The sequence below is a fragment of the Pteropus vampyrus genome, unplaced genomic scaffold (assembly GCF_000151845.1).
Source record: "Pteropus vampyrus isolate Shadow unplaced genomic scaffold, Pvam_2.0 Scaffold47, whole genome shotgun sequence".
NCBI lineage: Eukaryota > Metazoa > Chordata > Mammalia > Chiroptera > Pteropodidae > Pteropus > Pteropus vampyrus.
Genome location: NW_011888828.1, coordinates 2,603,110 through 2,620,101, shown reverse-complemented (window position 1 = coordinate 2,620,101; position 16,992 = coordinate 2,603,110). Strand labels below are relative to the sequence as shown.

General features: G+C 32.4%; 1 protein-coding gene across 10 annotated transcripts in view; it reads right to left on the bottom strand.

Moving 5' to 3' along the window:
• The window catches only part of FBXW7 (F-box and WD repeat domain containing 7), a 175,699-nt gene that overhangs the window by 21,228 nt on the left and 137,479 nt on the right, over nucleotides 1–16,992 (bottom strand). For 8 of the 10 annotated variants that reach the window (XM_023530192.1, XM_011359381.2, XM_023530191.1 and 5 more), the window contains 2 exons: nucleotides 5,262–5,344; nucleotides 2,123–2,264 (listed from right to left, as the gene is read on the bottom strand). In XM_023530192.1, the coding sequence (XP_023385960.1) occupies nucleotides 2,123–2,264; nucleotides 5,262–5,344 (225 nt within the window). Of the gene's footprint in view, nucleotides 1–2,122; nucleotides 2,265–5,261; nucleotides 5,345–7,734; nucleotides 8,096–16,992 lie in introns of those variants that run through there. The other 2 variants (XM_011359386.2, XR_002780113.1) reach the window with 2 other exon arrangements.

Sequence of the window (16,992 nt, the reverse complement as noted above, 5' to 3'; positions counted from 1 at the left end):
ACATTATGGAATATTGGGAAAAAATGGGCCCATACTGATTTTCAAGCTCACTCTAGACTACCTTCTGGTAATAAATAAAGCTTTTCGTATAAAATAAGTATTTTGGAGGCTGTCTGCGATGACGAAACTATTACTAATAGTGTAGTTTTTGATCATGTTAGTACATTCTCATAAAAATGACATGAAGTCAGCTTCTGCAGTACTCTCAAGTAGTGTGCTGCTCACATTGCATACATGTGCAAAGATGACAACACACTCATCTTCCCATTTCCTCAGCTAAAAGAAATCAGTATTTCTTTAAAGTATTTCTGAAAGACTGTATAAATGTCTGAGTTCTATCTTCGCCTCTTATTAATGGATGTTGCTTTTTTTAAGGATGCAACAAAAAATTTAGAATTCTGAGGGCATGCGTAGGAAAAAAAATATTTTCAATTAAAAAAAATCATGATGAACCTGGAGGAATGGAGGAAATAATCCTTGGGGCACGGTAAGTTTAATAAATAAATGACTATGAAAACAAAACAAAGCCAAACAAAACCCAATTCTTTGTAATTGCAGTGGTTCACAACGCTGTAATAATAATAGTAAAATACATTTTTTTATTCTTCTAACCATAGATTCTCAACCTCAGTGCTACTGACATTTTGGGCCCGATAACTTTGCTGTGGGAGGCTGTCCCTTACATTGCCTCTACTCAGTCGATGCCAGCAATGTCCTGCCCCTACAGTTGTAACAACCAAAAATGTTTCAACCAAGGGAGCAATCTGCCCCCTGTCAAGAACCACTGCTCCAACCTTTCAGTTATCAACCACAAAGAAAAGTTTATCCTAGTTTTTCTGAAATCACCTGAAGGGTAGAAAACAATTTTTAAAATCCATTTAAAAATGGCATTGCTTCCAGTGAGTTTTCTAGCTACAGAAAAAAAAAAAATGGGATTTATTTAGTTTTTGCCCAGGTATATAAAATATTAAGATTTACATAAATGGACATCTTAAAAATCTGAAATGTCACATAAAGTATCCTCTTTTTCAACCCTTATTCCCTTATGCAGCCAGAAAATATCACCAATCAAGCAGCCAGAGGTAAGGAAATAAATTCATTTTGCATTAGAATAGTGGCTAATATCACAGATACCTTCACTTTACATAATTTGTATCATTTATTATTTATAAAAAACAATTGAGTGTTTAATCCATGCCAACTATTTTGCTAAATACTTGATTTATATGCATTACTTCACTGGAAGAAGAGATAAGTCAATTTAATATCACTATCGTGAGTTATAAAATTCATAATTTTCAAGGTTTGGTTATAGCTCATCATCGTAGTAAACTTTCAAAGAATTCAAATGCTACTAAAATATAGTAATCAGAATTTGAGCACACTAAGCCATACAAAAACATGGCATAATGCAAAAAAAGCTGCATCAAGCCTTTGGAGGATACTAAGGCAACGGTGATGGGCAAGCTACCACCAGGGACTAATGAGTGGAGTTCTTAACATTACTCCTCAGTGCTCAGCTTCCAAGCAATGCAGTTTAGAGCACGAGTACATTTAACAAGCCCAGAAACCAAATCGTAAAGGGGAGAAGGAAGAAAGGTCTTACTATCTAAAAAGCAATAAAAGAAATGCAAATGCACACCTCTATAAAATAAGCATTGGACTCCCCTGAGTAATAGTTAAAAATTAAAATGAACTCCCTTATTTTTAATAGCATTTTTAATTGAGATATACTTCATATATCATAAAATTCAGCATTTTAAATGGACATTTCGGTGGTTCCCAGCACACCCATCCTGCTGCTCAGCCATCGCCACTCTCCAACTCCAGAACACTTCCGTTACACCCCCCAAACCTTGTACCTGTTAGCAGTTAGTCTCAGCCTCCCCTCCCATCATAGCCTAGCAACCACGCAATCTACTTTCTCTCTCGATGGATCTGCCTGTTCTCGTATGTAATCATACAGTATGTGGCCTTTTTTATCTGGCTTCTTTCATTTAGCATAATGTTTTCAAGGTTCATCCAAGGTATAGCACGTAATGGTTCCTTTTCATGGCTGAATAATTCCTTATTTTGTAGAAATCAAGGGAAACATTTCAAGTACTGTGTTTAGATATGTCACCTGAAACATTTTCAGCCACTCCTGGAGGCCTGTAGGTGGTTGGACAGATGTAATTCGGCGACGTTGTTGCCCTTGGCCATTGGCTGCTCTCAGGTCTCCAAAAGTTGTTGGTGTTGCTGAACATGGTACAAGCCCAGTGGTACTACAAAAAACACAAGAGTGGAAGCAAAGATAGATATTTATTAAGAACAACGGGCTCTAATTTAATAAGAGTGATGATCTGGCATATTTCGAACATTAATCAAATTATTATTTTTATTTGCTTATTCCCAGAGTACAAGGATACACAAAACCAATTCTGCTATTCTTAGAGTAAGTTTCCTCCCTCCTACATAACACCTGTTATTATCCCAGCAATGCTAATTGCAATCAAATGACAGAATCTCTATGGCAAAAGTGCAAGTTGTTGATACATACAAATAATGTTAAAATACTTTCTTAGAAGATATAGGTTCCACTTCTCTTATGACTGGTCTCCAGTAACATAATTAAACAAAAGTTTAAATATCCTTTATAAAAAGGGGTGTGAGACTTATAAATGCTTTAAAAAATCCATATGTAGAAATTCTATGTCCAAATGTTTTGGACATTTTACTAGTTACATTATTCCTTTAGTTTGCCCAGATGCCTTCTAAATTATTTATAATATTTGTCTATTTCTCTCCAATTTTCTATTGTTATTTATAAAGCTTAGTCTAGATAATACTTGACAGAAGCAATCCTTGATTAGAAATGTGTTTACTCAAAACAGGTAAGTATTGAAAACACATTATATGTAAAATTAAATGAGATCACCTAACCACTATTATACAAAAATTTAAACTTTAAGACAGTTTTAAAAAAAAACTTGAAATTCAGTTCTGCCACTAGTAAGATGAAGGATTAAGACTAGATGATCTATCTCTAAAATTGCCTAACTCTCCTAAAAATGACTAATTAATAGAAAAAAGTATAGTTATAACTGCTATTAATATATTATGATTTACTTTCTAATTTCAATACTTAATTAAATTATTTAAACTCAAGGTAAATACTGAACATCTTTACTTTAGAGACAGTTAAAAAAAGGAGCAGAAAGATTCAGTTAACAATTACATTTGTAAAATAATCTTCAATTTATTGAAGTTATGATAATAAAGTGTTTTAAATCCAAAAAACATACAAATTGTATCCTAATAATTAAATATCAAACTCTGATAAATTACTAATGAAACAACTCCAATTCTTTTCTATACACTGTATCATTAATTTGTTTAAAAATATGTATCTCAGTCACCAGATTTTACAGAAAAATCTTCATATCTTTCACCTTTAAATCTTGACATTATACATCTATGACAATCTCTACCATTCAATAATTAAGACTATTTTTTCATCTACCAAATTTCAAAGGTAAGTTCTATTTTCTTCTCTGAAATAAAGCAATTTTTAAACTGATTATAACTTAAATTTTCTAATAAAAATGATGGAAAATTATAGTTTCATCTTATTAGAAAATCTATCAAATAAATTTAAAAACATCAACTATATACTGACAACGTATCTAAAAAGACAAGGAAATCAATATGCTGTTTGCTCTGCTTTAGTAATATAGTATTTATTATATGTTAAGAGGCTAAAAATAAAACTTTCACCTTTTCCAGTGCTTTCTCAATATAAAAAGGGAGCTACTACAGACAAATTTTTACTAAACTGTGTTCTGTAGTAAAAATTCAGCTTTCGTTTATAAGCTGCCTTAAAAATAACTGAGCAATTCAATACCTTTATCCTGGTATCAGCCATATTAAAAGAAGACCAAGAATATGGTTAACTGGAATCTATACATTAAAAAATAGCACATTTTAAACATTAAACTCAACTTTCTTACCAAGAAATACTTTATCAAGACTAGAAGGAAAAAGCAAAAATGAAGTAAACAGTGTCACCTGTCTATCACTCCACACTTCCTGGTGGAAGTGCCAAAACACAGTGAAATTGTCAAAAGGCAAAAAGTAAGTAAGAGGGAAGGGACAGTTCATATGAGAAAATAACACAAACAGCATTTCCTGAATAACTAAGAGATAGCTTTTTCTCTTCTGTATCATCTCTGCATTTTTTGTATATAAAACTATTCTAATTATTATGATTTCTAAATTTCATAGGAGCGTTTGAAAGGAATATTTTCAACAACTGAATGAATATATAGGTTTCCATGAAAAAAAGGATGCAATCTGTAACAATGCTCAATCACAAAAACTTATGTCTAAGCAATGTTCATTTTACTTCATCTTACAGAATAAAAATAACTCTAAATGAAAATATTTAGGAAAAAAAAGAAATGTCACCATCATAAAAGTTCTTATGGTTTCTATAGCTAACTTTCAACCAGTTAATTGAAGAAGTGACAATTATTCACAAAAGACCAAAAAAAGTTCTTAAGATACTTTTGTCATTTAAATTTTAAAATACCACAGTCCAAGTGACATCTAAAGACATTTTTAATTGGCTGGGTAGTAGATATTGTGCTTAAGTTAGCTTAATTAGCGTGAGAGTGGGAAAAGTTTTATACTGATGCAAAATCCAAAAATGATGGAATGGTGCAGGAAACAAGACTACAATTGTATTTAGTTGTTATGGAAACTATTCTACTGGCATAGAAATGTATGTGTTAAAAACATGAGAACTACAAATAAAAGCAGATTTCTAACAGTAACTTCAGGAAATATGATTTAGTTAGTAATTGCGAGGTTTATTTCACTGCTAATAAATGTATCTTCAATTTTCCATATATAAATATCCACCCTGGAACATCTGTTGCTATAGTAACAAGACACATTTCTTCATATTCATATTTTCAGACTTACTTTTTAGAATTCCTTATGAATTGCGATTTAAAAATTTGGTTAATTAGAGAACTTCTGCTGTGTCTTACTTCAACGTATTAGTAACAAAATATAAAGCTATAGTGGTAGACATTTTCTCCTTATTTAAAATGATGTATTTCCCAATTTTTCAGTCATCTCAAAATGTGTTAAACAGTCAACAGTACTAGTGACATATAATTCTATGAGAATAAACCGAAAGAAATGCTTTTAGAATCATCAACCCTTTAAAGAAACATGAGAATCATGAGAGAATCAATTATTATACTTAATATTACCTTGTATATTCTGAGACTTTGCATGGTTTCTTTCCCAAAGAAAAAGAGCGGACCTCAGAACCATGGTCCAACTTTCTTTTCATCTATAAGGTAAAACAAATAAGATATGTTTTTTAAAAAAATCACCTGCCCAACTATCAAATTTTAACTTTACCATTGGTAATATTGAAAAAATCTTAATTTTCATATGCCTACAAGGTTAATTAGGCATAGTTAATTAATATAGAAAATAAATGTTTCATAGTTTCTTCTATTAGTTCTACTTTGTTTTATTCTTTACAAGACTGGAAAGGTGAATTTTCCCCCCAAATATTTTGTCCAGCTTATAAATGAACAGTGTATGGCGATTGAAAAATTGATATCCGTCATATATATTCCTTGAGAGTAATATCCCTTTCACGTTTTCCAGTTTAAGAACCAACATAGGGGAAAATATCATTTTAATCTACACAGAAAAGAACCATATTTAACATGCCTTTCTTACTGATCTTCATTTTCCTTTAAAAACATATTTTAAGAAAGATAAACAGGAAATTTCAAAATTTCAGAATGGAAGTAAGAATAACTAAATTTAAAACACACATATTATTATAAAGAGTAAAGAGAACAATGTAAATAAAATGATCTTGAAACATAATTATAATAAGGCATAAAGCAATGAATATGGGCAATGAGGTCAGTAAAAAAAGTAACTGTAAAAAATCTGGAGATGGCAAACTAAAGATAGAAAAAAATGCCATCAATTGATAGTTACACAGAACATAGCTCTACTGACAGATACTCAGGACAAACATTCTAACTTGAAAAGTGACGACAACAAAAAGATTTAAAAAACATGAGTTACGCATCTTTGTAAGGTATAGCCAACATTTACAGCTTTAAAGTATTTCATTATGCTATATATATGTAATACTCTAAATATATTCAGAATTGTATTTTGTCAACATCAATACTAAAGTATTTTTTTTATATTTTACTATTGGTTATTGAACTATACATATATTAATTATAAAGTCAGAAAATAAGATATGATAAGATTCAATTCTTTTATTCCAACAACCCCTCTCAGCTTTGTCTGCTAATGAATTATTGTATTACTGAAAATTACAGGGGCAAAATCCCCAGAGTGATAGATAGCTATTCTCATTTTTATAATAAGGTTCAAAACCCTTGTTTTGCATCAGCCTTATTTTCTTACCGACTGCCTCACATGGGAACATCATAACACAGCATGCTATACTGTAAATACTAAAGAGGACCAACCAGACTGTAAAATCTTTTTGAACCACATTCTGGATAATATAGACTATGTTTTTATCATCTTGATGAAAGTCTTCCAAAATACAGGGACAATCTTACAATTGTAGGGGCTAGAGGTGAGGATACGACACGCTCATCCACAATTTATACCTTATTTCATGAAATACCCACTAGAAATAAATGGAACTAGTCTTATTTCAACCCTTCAGAACTTTCTGTACTCATTACATGTTTTAAAGTGATTCCTCTCAAAAACCATTCCTTTCTTTCTCCAAATAATTTTAATAAAAAGCAAAATATAAAAGATTTAATACATAGGTAGCCACGTGCTTGCATGTATATAAATTATAGATCCACATATACACATACACGCAAATGTATCCATTAAAAGGTCAGTCAGTACAGATTACCTTAAAAATCTGTTTTTTTAATAACTTCCACAGATTCTTATTTTCGAAATTATTATGAGAAACTTTGATATTTACTCTAATTAAGTTTGGAATACTGGCTTTCAGAACTTCCCTGGATTTTGTAAATACATTGGTGCAAATGCCATTTGCCACTAAAAGCAAACTTTATTTCCATCTTAGAAAACCTTCAATGAATAAAAATGTCCAAAATGCATACCAAGGGAACCACTGAGAAAGAATTTTTGTCTTTAGAATACTTTATAAAATACTTTCTGCATGACTATAGAAGTCTTTTAATATTATATTGTTTACTGAAAATACTGAGTTTAGAACCAAAAATTAATTCTGCAATTTTTTAAGAGGCGCAGAAAGTAAATATGATCTCTTGAAATATAAATCCCAACGATTCTAGCAGTTCTACACTTTAATAGAGTCAACTAAAGAAAAAAGAAATAATATATCTAAGGTATAGAAAAATTAAAGGCAAAAGGTTCACTGAAAGCCAACTAAGGGTAGAGTATTTCCAGGTCAGCATTTATCGAAGCCACATTTCCAAAGTCTGAATATATTTTTAGTGAAAAATTCTCAGATTCAAATATACATTTTCTTTAAAATTTAAAGCATTTTACAGCTCATGTCTTTCCCTTATTTGCTTACATCCACAATATAAAACAGAACACCAGACATCTAGCCACCCACCAAAATTAGAGGATACTGCAGCCATCTCTGATGATACAGATTTTCCTTCTCAGGCAGGCACACACACACAATCATACAACACAGGAAGAAAATAGATTACTTACTTTGTAAAAAATCATTTTTAGTGTGCCGTAGAAACCCATATTTTCTGTATTTTTCCCCTTCAGTGATTCTGTGCCCCCGTGTGTCCTGCTGCTTGGCAGTCTCTGACAATATAAACCTTTTTCAGGTAGGTATGTCACAGATTCTAATGTGGACATGCTCAGGCACGTCAGAAAAGGAAGATTAGGGAGCAGAACCGGCAACAAAACTCCACAGTAAAGGCAAAGGCAGCTCAGTATCAAACCGCTTCTCGGGACACACATACATACATGCAGCTTGACTGAGGAGAACTCGAGGGAATAATGAGAGAGAACCGAGAAGATTATTGGAGGAGACTATGCCCTGTCAAAGCCTTGACTGAACAGATTCCTCCCTCAGCAGCAGAGGGATCAGATTACATCTTCCCTTGAACACAGAATGGTGCAGTCCAGGATTCAGCAATGCAGACTGCACATCAATTATATGGTGATCCGCTCCAGGGAACCCGTAAGCACACAACGCACTGAACAGAGGGAGGATGTGGGCAGCAAATGAGACCGCCCCCACATGACAGCCCCCTCTCCCCGCTCAAACTTTCAGGAGATTATTTTTGTATTTTGTAAAACCTGCCTTTTTGAAGAGTTTTAAATGGCAAGCATCATTTCCACAAATAAGTCCTTTCAGAAACATTTTGAAAATGGAATATATTTGCATCTGGTCCTCCCAACAGAAGCAAAACAGGCTATTTTCACTAACTTGTCCTATTGCAGTCCTGGCACAGGCTGATTGCATTTTTCAAGTAGCCTGGATGGTACTAAATGGGCAATCCTTAAGGGAGAAATTAAATATTCTTTGGGGGATTTACAATAAAGTAAACCCGTTTGGAGCATATGGCATTTTCAGAAATTATGTACTAAGTTATTTTTCAACCTGTGTATTTCTCAAGTTAATGAAAGTATTCCCTATGCTTTTCCATTTCATTCGTTTAAAACATAGTTTTCAAGAAAATTACCACACACTTCATCGATCTTTAGTAATCATTAGAATATCTTTTTAAGATTAACTAACTAGTAGTAAGTATATAAAGTTTGGCTAAACGGTTCTGTTTCTACAAAGGGAGCAAAAACTGTGCTCATTGGAGAGTTTTATCCTTATTGTTAATTTAATCTTAAGTAAACAGGAGGCACTGGACCCCCAAAATTATTTTGACAATATGTATTGCTTATCATTAAATGGTATTTTCCATAATAATAAAGGTACAAAAGTTTGCCTGAAGGCAACCTTTTTCTAAGAATGATTACTACACAAATCTAGATATTTCATCTTGCAACTTGCTACACAACTAGCTTCAGAGGCAATTATAAGATTGCTTGGACTAGAAAGGCCCATTATTAAAGGTCTAGTTAATTAACTCCTACCCTCCCCATTAATGTTCTTTATTACAAGTAAACTCTGTGCCTGTAGTTATTTAAGTACTCAGAAATTCTTCAGAAAAAAAGAAATATTATTTAGACTTATCACATTTTAATACTCTCTCCTATGGTAATAAATAACTTTCTTTAGGAAATGATTCTAAATACTGCATAAAGTAGTAACTTAAAAAATAAATATGTTTACCCTTACAACTAAGACATTAAGTCAGTGTAATGTCTTTTACTTAAAAACATAAATGAAATAAGATCATCTAAAATTTTATGAAGATGTACATCTTGGATCTTCTCCTGGAAATTATATTCTATAGTCTATTATCTTTTTAAAAATCTTCCACCTGGCTCTTAAATTAACCCTTACCCTCACAAACAATACACATATGTATGCAGCAGAAGTTAGTTTTCTAAATATAAAATTAGCTTACTTCAAAAGAAAGTTCCTTTTAAAAAAGAAATCTCTTACTCTCAGCACCAAAAAAAAAAAAAAAAAAAGCCAAACCAAACCAAACAAAATCCAACTACTAGGAATGGACCCATAAACTCTTTTATTAGAGGCTTCGGAGAACTCAGGATTTAAAAAAATAAATTAAATAAGGAGTGATTCCCCCCACCCCCTAATACGACACCATTCTGGGCTATCTGAAGAAACTAATTGTAAAATAAATCCCTGAAATCTCTTCCCAAATTTGTCAGTGGCTTGACAGATATAAATGGACTCCCCACCAGTCATATAATGGTATACGTTGACTTCAATTAAAATCATGTCCTATCTCTAGTTGAACTAACCTTTTCAAATTAAGTCTACTCAGTTGAAGACACAGATCAACTTTAATAAACCAGAAACACTGTCTCAAAACCTAGGATATTTAAAGAAGAAAATATCTTAATTTGTATATTCAAAGAATGCTCTTGTGGTCACATGGCTCCTATGTATGGCTATGAAGTTACAGGAAAACCCAATCCCCACAAATATGTTTATATGTAAGTATGTATATTCATGTTTTATTTTTGAATAGGCAAAATATTTACATGACTCAAAAAGCAAAAAGATATATAAAAAAGTATACATTAAGACTTTCCGCCACCCCACAACCTACATCTACCACGGTTCCCACTTGGTAATGACTTTTTACTAGTTTGCTTATCCTTTAAGTGAGAATGTATATAAGTATTCATGAAGACTTTATTTTTCCAAGTATGTAAATAATTTTCCATAATATCTTGTTTACAATGTTAATTTGAGAACTGTGAAGAAAAAATTTGCCAAGCAAAGCTAGTCAACCAAGTCTCTAACTAGATTTCAAATTAGAATAAAAATGAATGATTTTCAATATTCTCTGAAGTACTATTAATGAAAATTATGATCTATTATATTACTTTCATCATAATCCATGTGAACAAAACAAATGAAATCATTCTGACATTCCTATTTCTGGAAGTCTTGGCTAAAATACAGATGTTTAAAACTTTACTCAGAGATTTAAGTGTTTTAGTAGTACAATTGAAAGAGCCTTTGTCTGTCTTTCTATCTGCCTGCCTGCCTGCCTGCCTGCAGATCGATCGATCTATCTATCTATCTATCTATCTATCTATCTATCTATCTATCTATCTATCTAACTATCTATCTATCTATCTATCTATCTATCATCTGTTATCCCTGTGGTAGACAGAAACATTTTAAAACTGAGATCAGCCTATAATCTATTTTAAATAAATTCACCAGAAAAAAAGTATTTTATGCTTTATGCTAGAATGTTAACAAGTTTACTGAAAAGATTAGCTAGACAATCTTTACAGCTAAGAGCATACTTGTGTTTGTTTTCCAAATTTTTAGAATATCTCAATGTATGAAATATATTTTCACTATAATATACTAAATCATCATGTAATTTCGGCTAAGCAATAAATGTCTCATTTTATAAAAAATTATTTCTTGTGGTGACTGACAACTTTTAAGCCTTATTGGAAATCTATTCACAAGGAGAGTGACTAATAGTGAGTTCCAGGAATATAGTCTATCAGACCGAGTGCTCATCTCATCACAACTCCGTTGAGCTAGGGGTGTGAGAAGAATGGATGAGAGCAGTGACTTAAAAAAACAAAACAACAAAACAACAAAAAAAAACAGCACAAAGATATGAAAATGTACTGCCCCATAGTCTAAGCCTCTGGGAAATAATGGCAGGAGAATGATTAACCTGTGAGCTAGTACAAGAGAAAGTGCTTTCTGAGCAATTAGTTGGGATGACTTAAGTTTTTAGAAGAGCAAATTGTGGTATGGGCAGAAACAAAACTAATCTACATATAACAGTGAGAAAAATAAAAACAGCAAAACAGTCTTCTCTGAATTTTATATCTTCAGAGAAGTATCTTCATATATAGTGTCAAGAGAGGAAAGAGTAAAAAAAAAAAAAAATAGGAGTAATTAATAGAGTTCTTTTCCTCAGGTTGACCCTCAGAGTTCATTATTTTCATTTGAAATAAATTCTTCCATTATTTCATTTATTATACCTCATTGTCATTCTTTTTTATACATCTTTTCTCCCTACTATCTACTCCTTAAAGGCTCACATCTTACTCTAAGACAGTAGAAGATGATACATAGATATAATTAATATTTTTTAATAATTAGTCATATGAGCAAATAGCAACCATGGCATCATTTTTCTAATGTATAATATATTTGTTTAGTATTAAAAAGTCTACCTACTATATTATAATTAGTTGATACTATGAATGTTGTTAGTTATTTTCATTACCTTGCTAACATTTAAAAATTTACTTCCATTTTATAAGAGTAAGAAAATGTGTTTATGGTCTTATGTCAGTGATTTTCTTTATTATTATCATGAAAACATTCTTTACTCTGATATTTCATTAGGAAAACCACCTACCACAGTTAGCTGTCTTGCCCTGAGCACAAAATTTAGATTAGAGACAGTTCAAAATTTCAACATCAAAGAAAGGAATGCCAAGCATGTTGAGGCTGAAAAACGTTTTGAAATCTCACTAAGCCACTGTCATTAACTTTCTGGGATGCAAGTTCTCATGAAAAGGTTCACAACTAAGACTGACGAGTTAATAAACCTGTCCTATCACATGTATTATCAAATAAAATAGTATATATGCCCAGCATCTACATTTTCTCTGATGGAAATAGGTGGCAGTATTGATCAATAAACTATATTTAGTCATTAAACATTTATTTAGCACCTACTATGTGTCAGGCACAGGAAAGTATATAATTGAGAAAATTTTTCTTCCTCTACTGAATTTATGGTCACACATCTGACTCTTAGAACTTACACTGAAATTAGTTCTACAAAGTTTTTGAGAATATGCAAAATGAAACAAGCTGAGCCAGATTTAGTTTGAAATTACCATCCAAGTAAACAAATATTGAAATATTACTGTATTAGAAAAAAATCCCAAACACTAAATATTGCAAATAAATAACTTAACTTTGTTTAAAATAAACTTGTTTGGGACTGTGGGATGCTTATTATAATACAAGCAAATAATAACAAAATCTTAACCTCAGTAAATCAAAATGCAAAGCAAAATATCAAAGCTTAAAGTGGTTTTAAAAATATTTTCTAAGTGTAATTGTAGAAGTGGTACAAATTTTAATTTTTTCTTTAGGCTTAAGGTATTTATAACTTTCTTCATAAAAATGCAGCCCCTCTGGATTTGATACAAATAAATTGCAATATTAATTCAAGCGGTTTTTTACATCACTTCAGATTGGGCCAAATTTGTGCTCTAATAAACACATGCACAAACGTATGTATCTACCAATATATATTCACATACACAAAGTATGACACAATAATGGAAGTTAAGAATACTATTTATCACAGCCACAGAAGAAAACAATGAAAATGGGAGTTTTCCTTGTTTGTAATTCTAACATTTATTTTGTTATAGAGCTGTCACAGAGACTTAATACATGTATCAAAACACTCCTTACAATACTTTACAGACAAGAACACTTGCAATCCTGCAATAATTTGAAAAAGGTCGAAAGCCATTATGGAGTTTACCCTGATTTATCTAGAAAGCAATTAATCTTTACATCTCATGCTTCAAATCCAAAATAAACTACTAGTAAGCATCTTGAATTCATATCCAAAAGTTTCCTCTCAAAATGTTATTATAAATTTTTTATAGTAATACCTTCAATAAAGTACAAAAGTATCATGGAAAACTATGAAAACTAAGATTGATTTAAAAAATAAATAAATAAAATAATAAATATGAACTAGGAAAGAATTTAATTAACATGTAGAAAAAATGAAATCAATGTTCCCTCAATGTAAAGCCTAGAATCCGATTTACTCTTCTACTTTGTTTATCCAATTCCATATTTACTGCTGTTCTTTGTATATTTACCTGAGTTTAGAACAATTTCTAAAGGTATGGTGTATCAGTCTTGTATTTTAGTACTAAAATAACCTTTCATTTCAAGGACTGTTTAAAATATTGTTGTATCTACTGAATCCACAGAAAAAAACAACACCAGAGAGCCACAGAGTTTAGAATAGATCTTGAAAATCATCTAATTCCTCTCTGTGAAATGAACATGAGCTTCGGAATCGGAGAAACCTGGGTTGAAACATCAGATTTGCTGTTATAGTATAACCTAGTAGGGGTTTTTTTGACCTTTATGAGTTCCAGTTTTCTCTTATTTGTAAAAATGTAATTGTCATACCATCTACCTTTGTAAGAACACAGTAGATGCCCAGCACATAAAAGGTATCCTATCCTATAAAAACCTTACAAAGTAATAACTGTTATTAACAGCTAAGAAAGGCGAGGTAGTGAATTAAGTGTCTTACTCAGAGTTATGCAACTATATTAGAACCTTAGACTCTGTCCAAGTTCACTACTTTTAACTAATTTCCACTAGGTATGTGACGGTAAAAGTTGAGCTAAAAAAATCAGACATTGCTAAAGAAGGAGAAAGGTGTTATATTTTGCAAATAGCAATTAAATATATAAACTACAACTAAATTTTGATTATTTAGTTTATGGAATGATTATCTAAGTCCATATAACTATGCTTCTGCTACATTTGGGAAATCTGAGGCAAAGACACAGTGATTGGGGAAAAGATGACAGAAACGGAGAAAGATTTAGGTTAAAAGAAATCAATCAAGAAATAATCACCTACGACATCCCAATATCTGAGGACAAATGGAAACATTGCGATAACTCTACCCCTCCAAGATTCTGAAAATCCAACTGGCAAGACAAGAAACTAATGGAGAACAACATTTGATGAGATATCAAGTGCCAAACTGGGTAGTATAAGAGGTCGGAAAATGGAGAAATCATTTAAATAGTCTGAGAGGATTTCATAAAAGATATGGTTTTATTTCTTAAAGACAGAAGTTTGGAAGATGTTAAGGAGAAAGAAGAAAATTATCATCTGTGGACCTATGATACATGTGGACATGCCACTACCATTACCTTGAAGGACTAACACTTATAAGACTTCTACTAGTCACTGGTCTTATAAGGTTCATGACAACAGTGGTCCCCAACCTTTTGGCACCAGGGACCAGTGCTCCTATGAGAATCTAAAGCCTGAAGATCTGAGGTGGAGCTGAGGCGGTGATGCTAGCGCTGGGGAGCAGCTGCAAATATAGATGAAGCTTCGCTTGCTGGCCTGCCACTCACCTCCTGCTGTGCGGCCCGGTTCTTAACAGGCCACGGACCAGTACCAGTCCACAGACCGGGGGTTGGGGACCCCTGCATCAGGGGATAACCTATTTAGTGCTTTATCTCTGAATTCAAACATTTAATACTACAGTTAGAATATTCTTTAACTTACATGTAATGGTTTCTTCAAAAGTACTTCCTGCTATGACTCATTCTTCCATTTTAGGGCTAATATGTATCTTTCTGTACAAGAAGAACTTTCTGTGTGGGTGTGAAGACTTTTTATTTTAGTTACAAACACTGACTAATAAGGTCCTTCTGTTTCAAGAGGCACTCACACTATAAATCATACATACAAGCAGGTGGTACCTTTGAATATAGGGGGGAATGGTGCAGAAAGAAGAGATTTATCTCTTAAGTAAATATTCATTCAAATTTTATACTACCAAAAAACTTGATGAAAAGACAAAAAAATATAACTCAGGGCAGTAGATACGTACATGATTCACTGATTCTCACCAACATGTAGCCAAAAGGACCTCTGTGATTCAAAACTGTATGCCTTGCTTGGAAAATTAAACTTTGTCTTGTTCTACTCCTCCTCATGAGTCCTTTCTCCTCATGCCCTGCACCTCCAGCCGCCAGACTCAAAACCTTCTTTTAAGGAATAGACTTCACTCTACAGCATTTTGAAGTCATAGAAACTATTCATCATGTACAGAACTAGGAGAAGGGCTGCTATAAAGTAGAAAGTATGTGAGATTCAAACACATGATATAAAGTATGGTCCTTCTGAAAAAAAAATTATATATATGCATATATTTAAGTGTGTGTGTGTGTGTGTGTGTGTGTGTGTGTGTGTGTGTGTGTGTGTGGTGTGTATAGAGAAAAGCCTACATAAATATATAAAGATGTTCACGGTGGTCATCTAAGTGGCTTATTAATAAGAGACTTCTCTTTTTTCTTGTCCATAAACAAGTATTATCTGCATAAACTTTTGAGAACCTACTATGTGGTAGGTACTAAGTATAAAGTGCCAAAAATGTGGATGAGCTGTCTCACATAGTTTACATTCTGGGGGAGAGGGAAGACACGTAATAAGTAAGCTAATAAATAAATAAGATAATTTCATATAATGCTAAGTTCTAAGAGAGAAAACAGAGTGCAACAAAAGAAGTAAATAGTTAGGGTAGTAGAGAAGTGTGGCTGATTACTTTTAAGTCGAAATGATAGGATAGAGCCTGGGATCAGCAAGAATAGGCCAGTCTGGCTAAGGTGAAGTGACTGGCAGAAGATGTAGTTAGAAAGGTAACTAAGAGCTAGATCATGTAGGATTTTGTAGGCCATGGTCAAGAGCTTGGATTTAATTCTAAATACACCATGAAGTCATTAGAGGATTTCTAGAATGGGAATAATTTAGCACAACTTCTATACATATCTTTCCTTATTTATTTTCAAAAATGTATAAAAAAATTGAAGACCGCTCACAAAGTAATTCTCCCTTGCTGAAATCAGAGATATAGAGAAAAGAATACATAACTGTATTTGAACTCTTTTCAACTCTTTCATGTAGCAATTCCTCTTCCATTTCCTTCATCATACTAAGACTCAAACTCAGCACCTATCCCAACAAATTCCTAAACCTGGAGAAGGAAGAGAATTGAAATAGCAGGTAATAGTTAGTCTGTACCATATGCCAAGCTCTACTCTAAACTGTTTTTATCTAGTTACTCAATTTTAAAATTAAGGGGTATTTACCATATCATATCTCTACTTCTTCACTCTTTAATTATGTTCTGATTTTATCTTTATATTTGATAATTTACTCTTTTTGAGAAAGAGAGATTGGGGTCAGATCTCTATATATTGTCAGCGCATCTGTCAGGCTTATTCTAGAAAATGTCTGGTTACCCTTAGTTATTGGAGGTGAAAGGATTTTACCTATGGTATACTTTTTTTGAACTGCTTCTCTGTGATCATAAAGGAATCCAGAACATAATCACAGAAACTCAGGTTGGAAAAAGCTTTCAATTAAAGTGTAATACAGTCTCAGGTACAACACTTAGGTTCACCCTTATTAGCATGTAGTCTTACGTGCTTAATCTAAAATACACATGTTAGTCTCAACTGTGTCATCTTCTATTAGTTCGCTTACTGATTTTCATAATTATGTCCAATTATAAATAT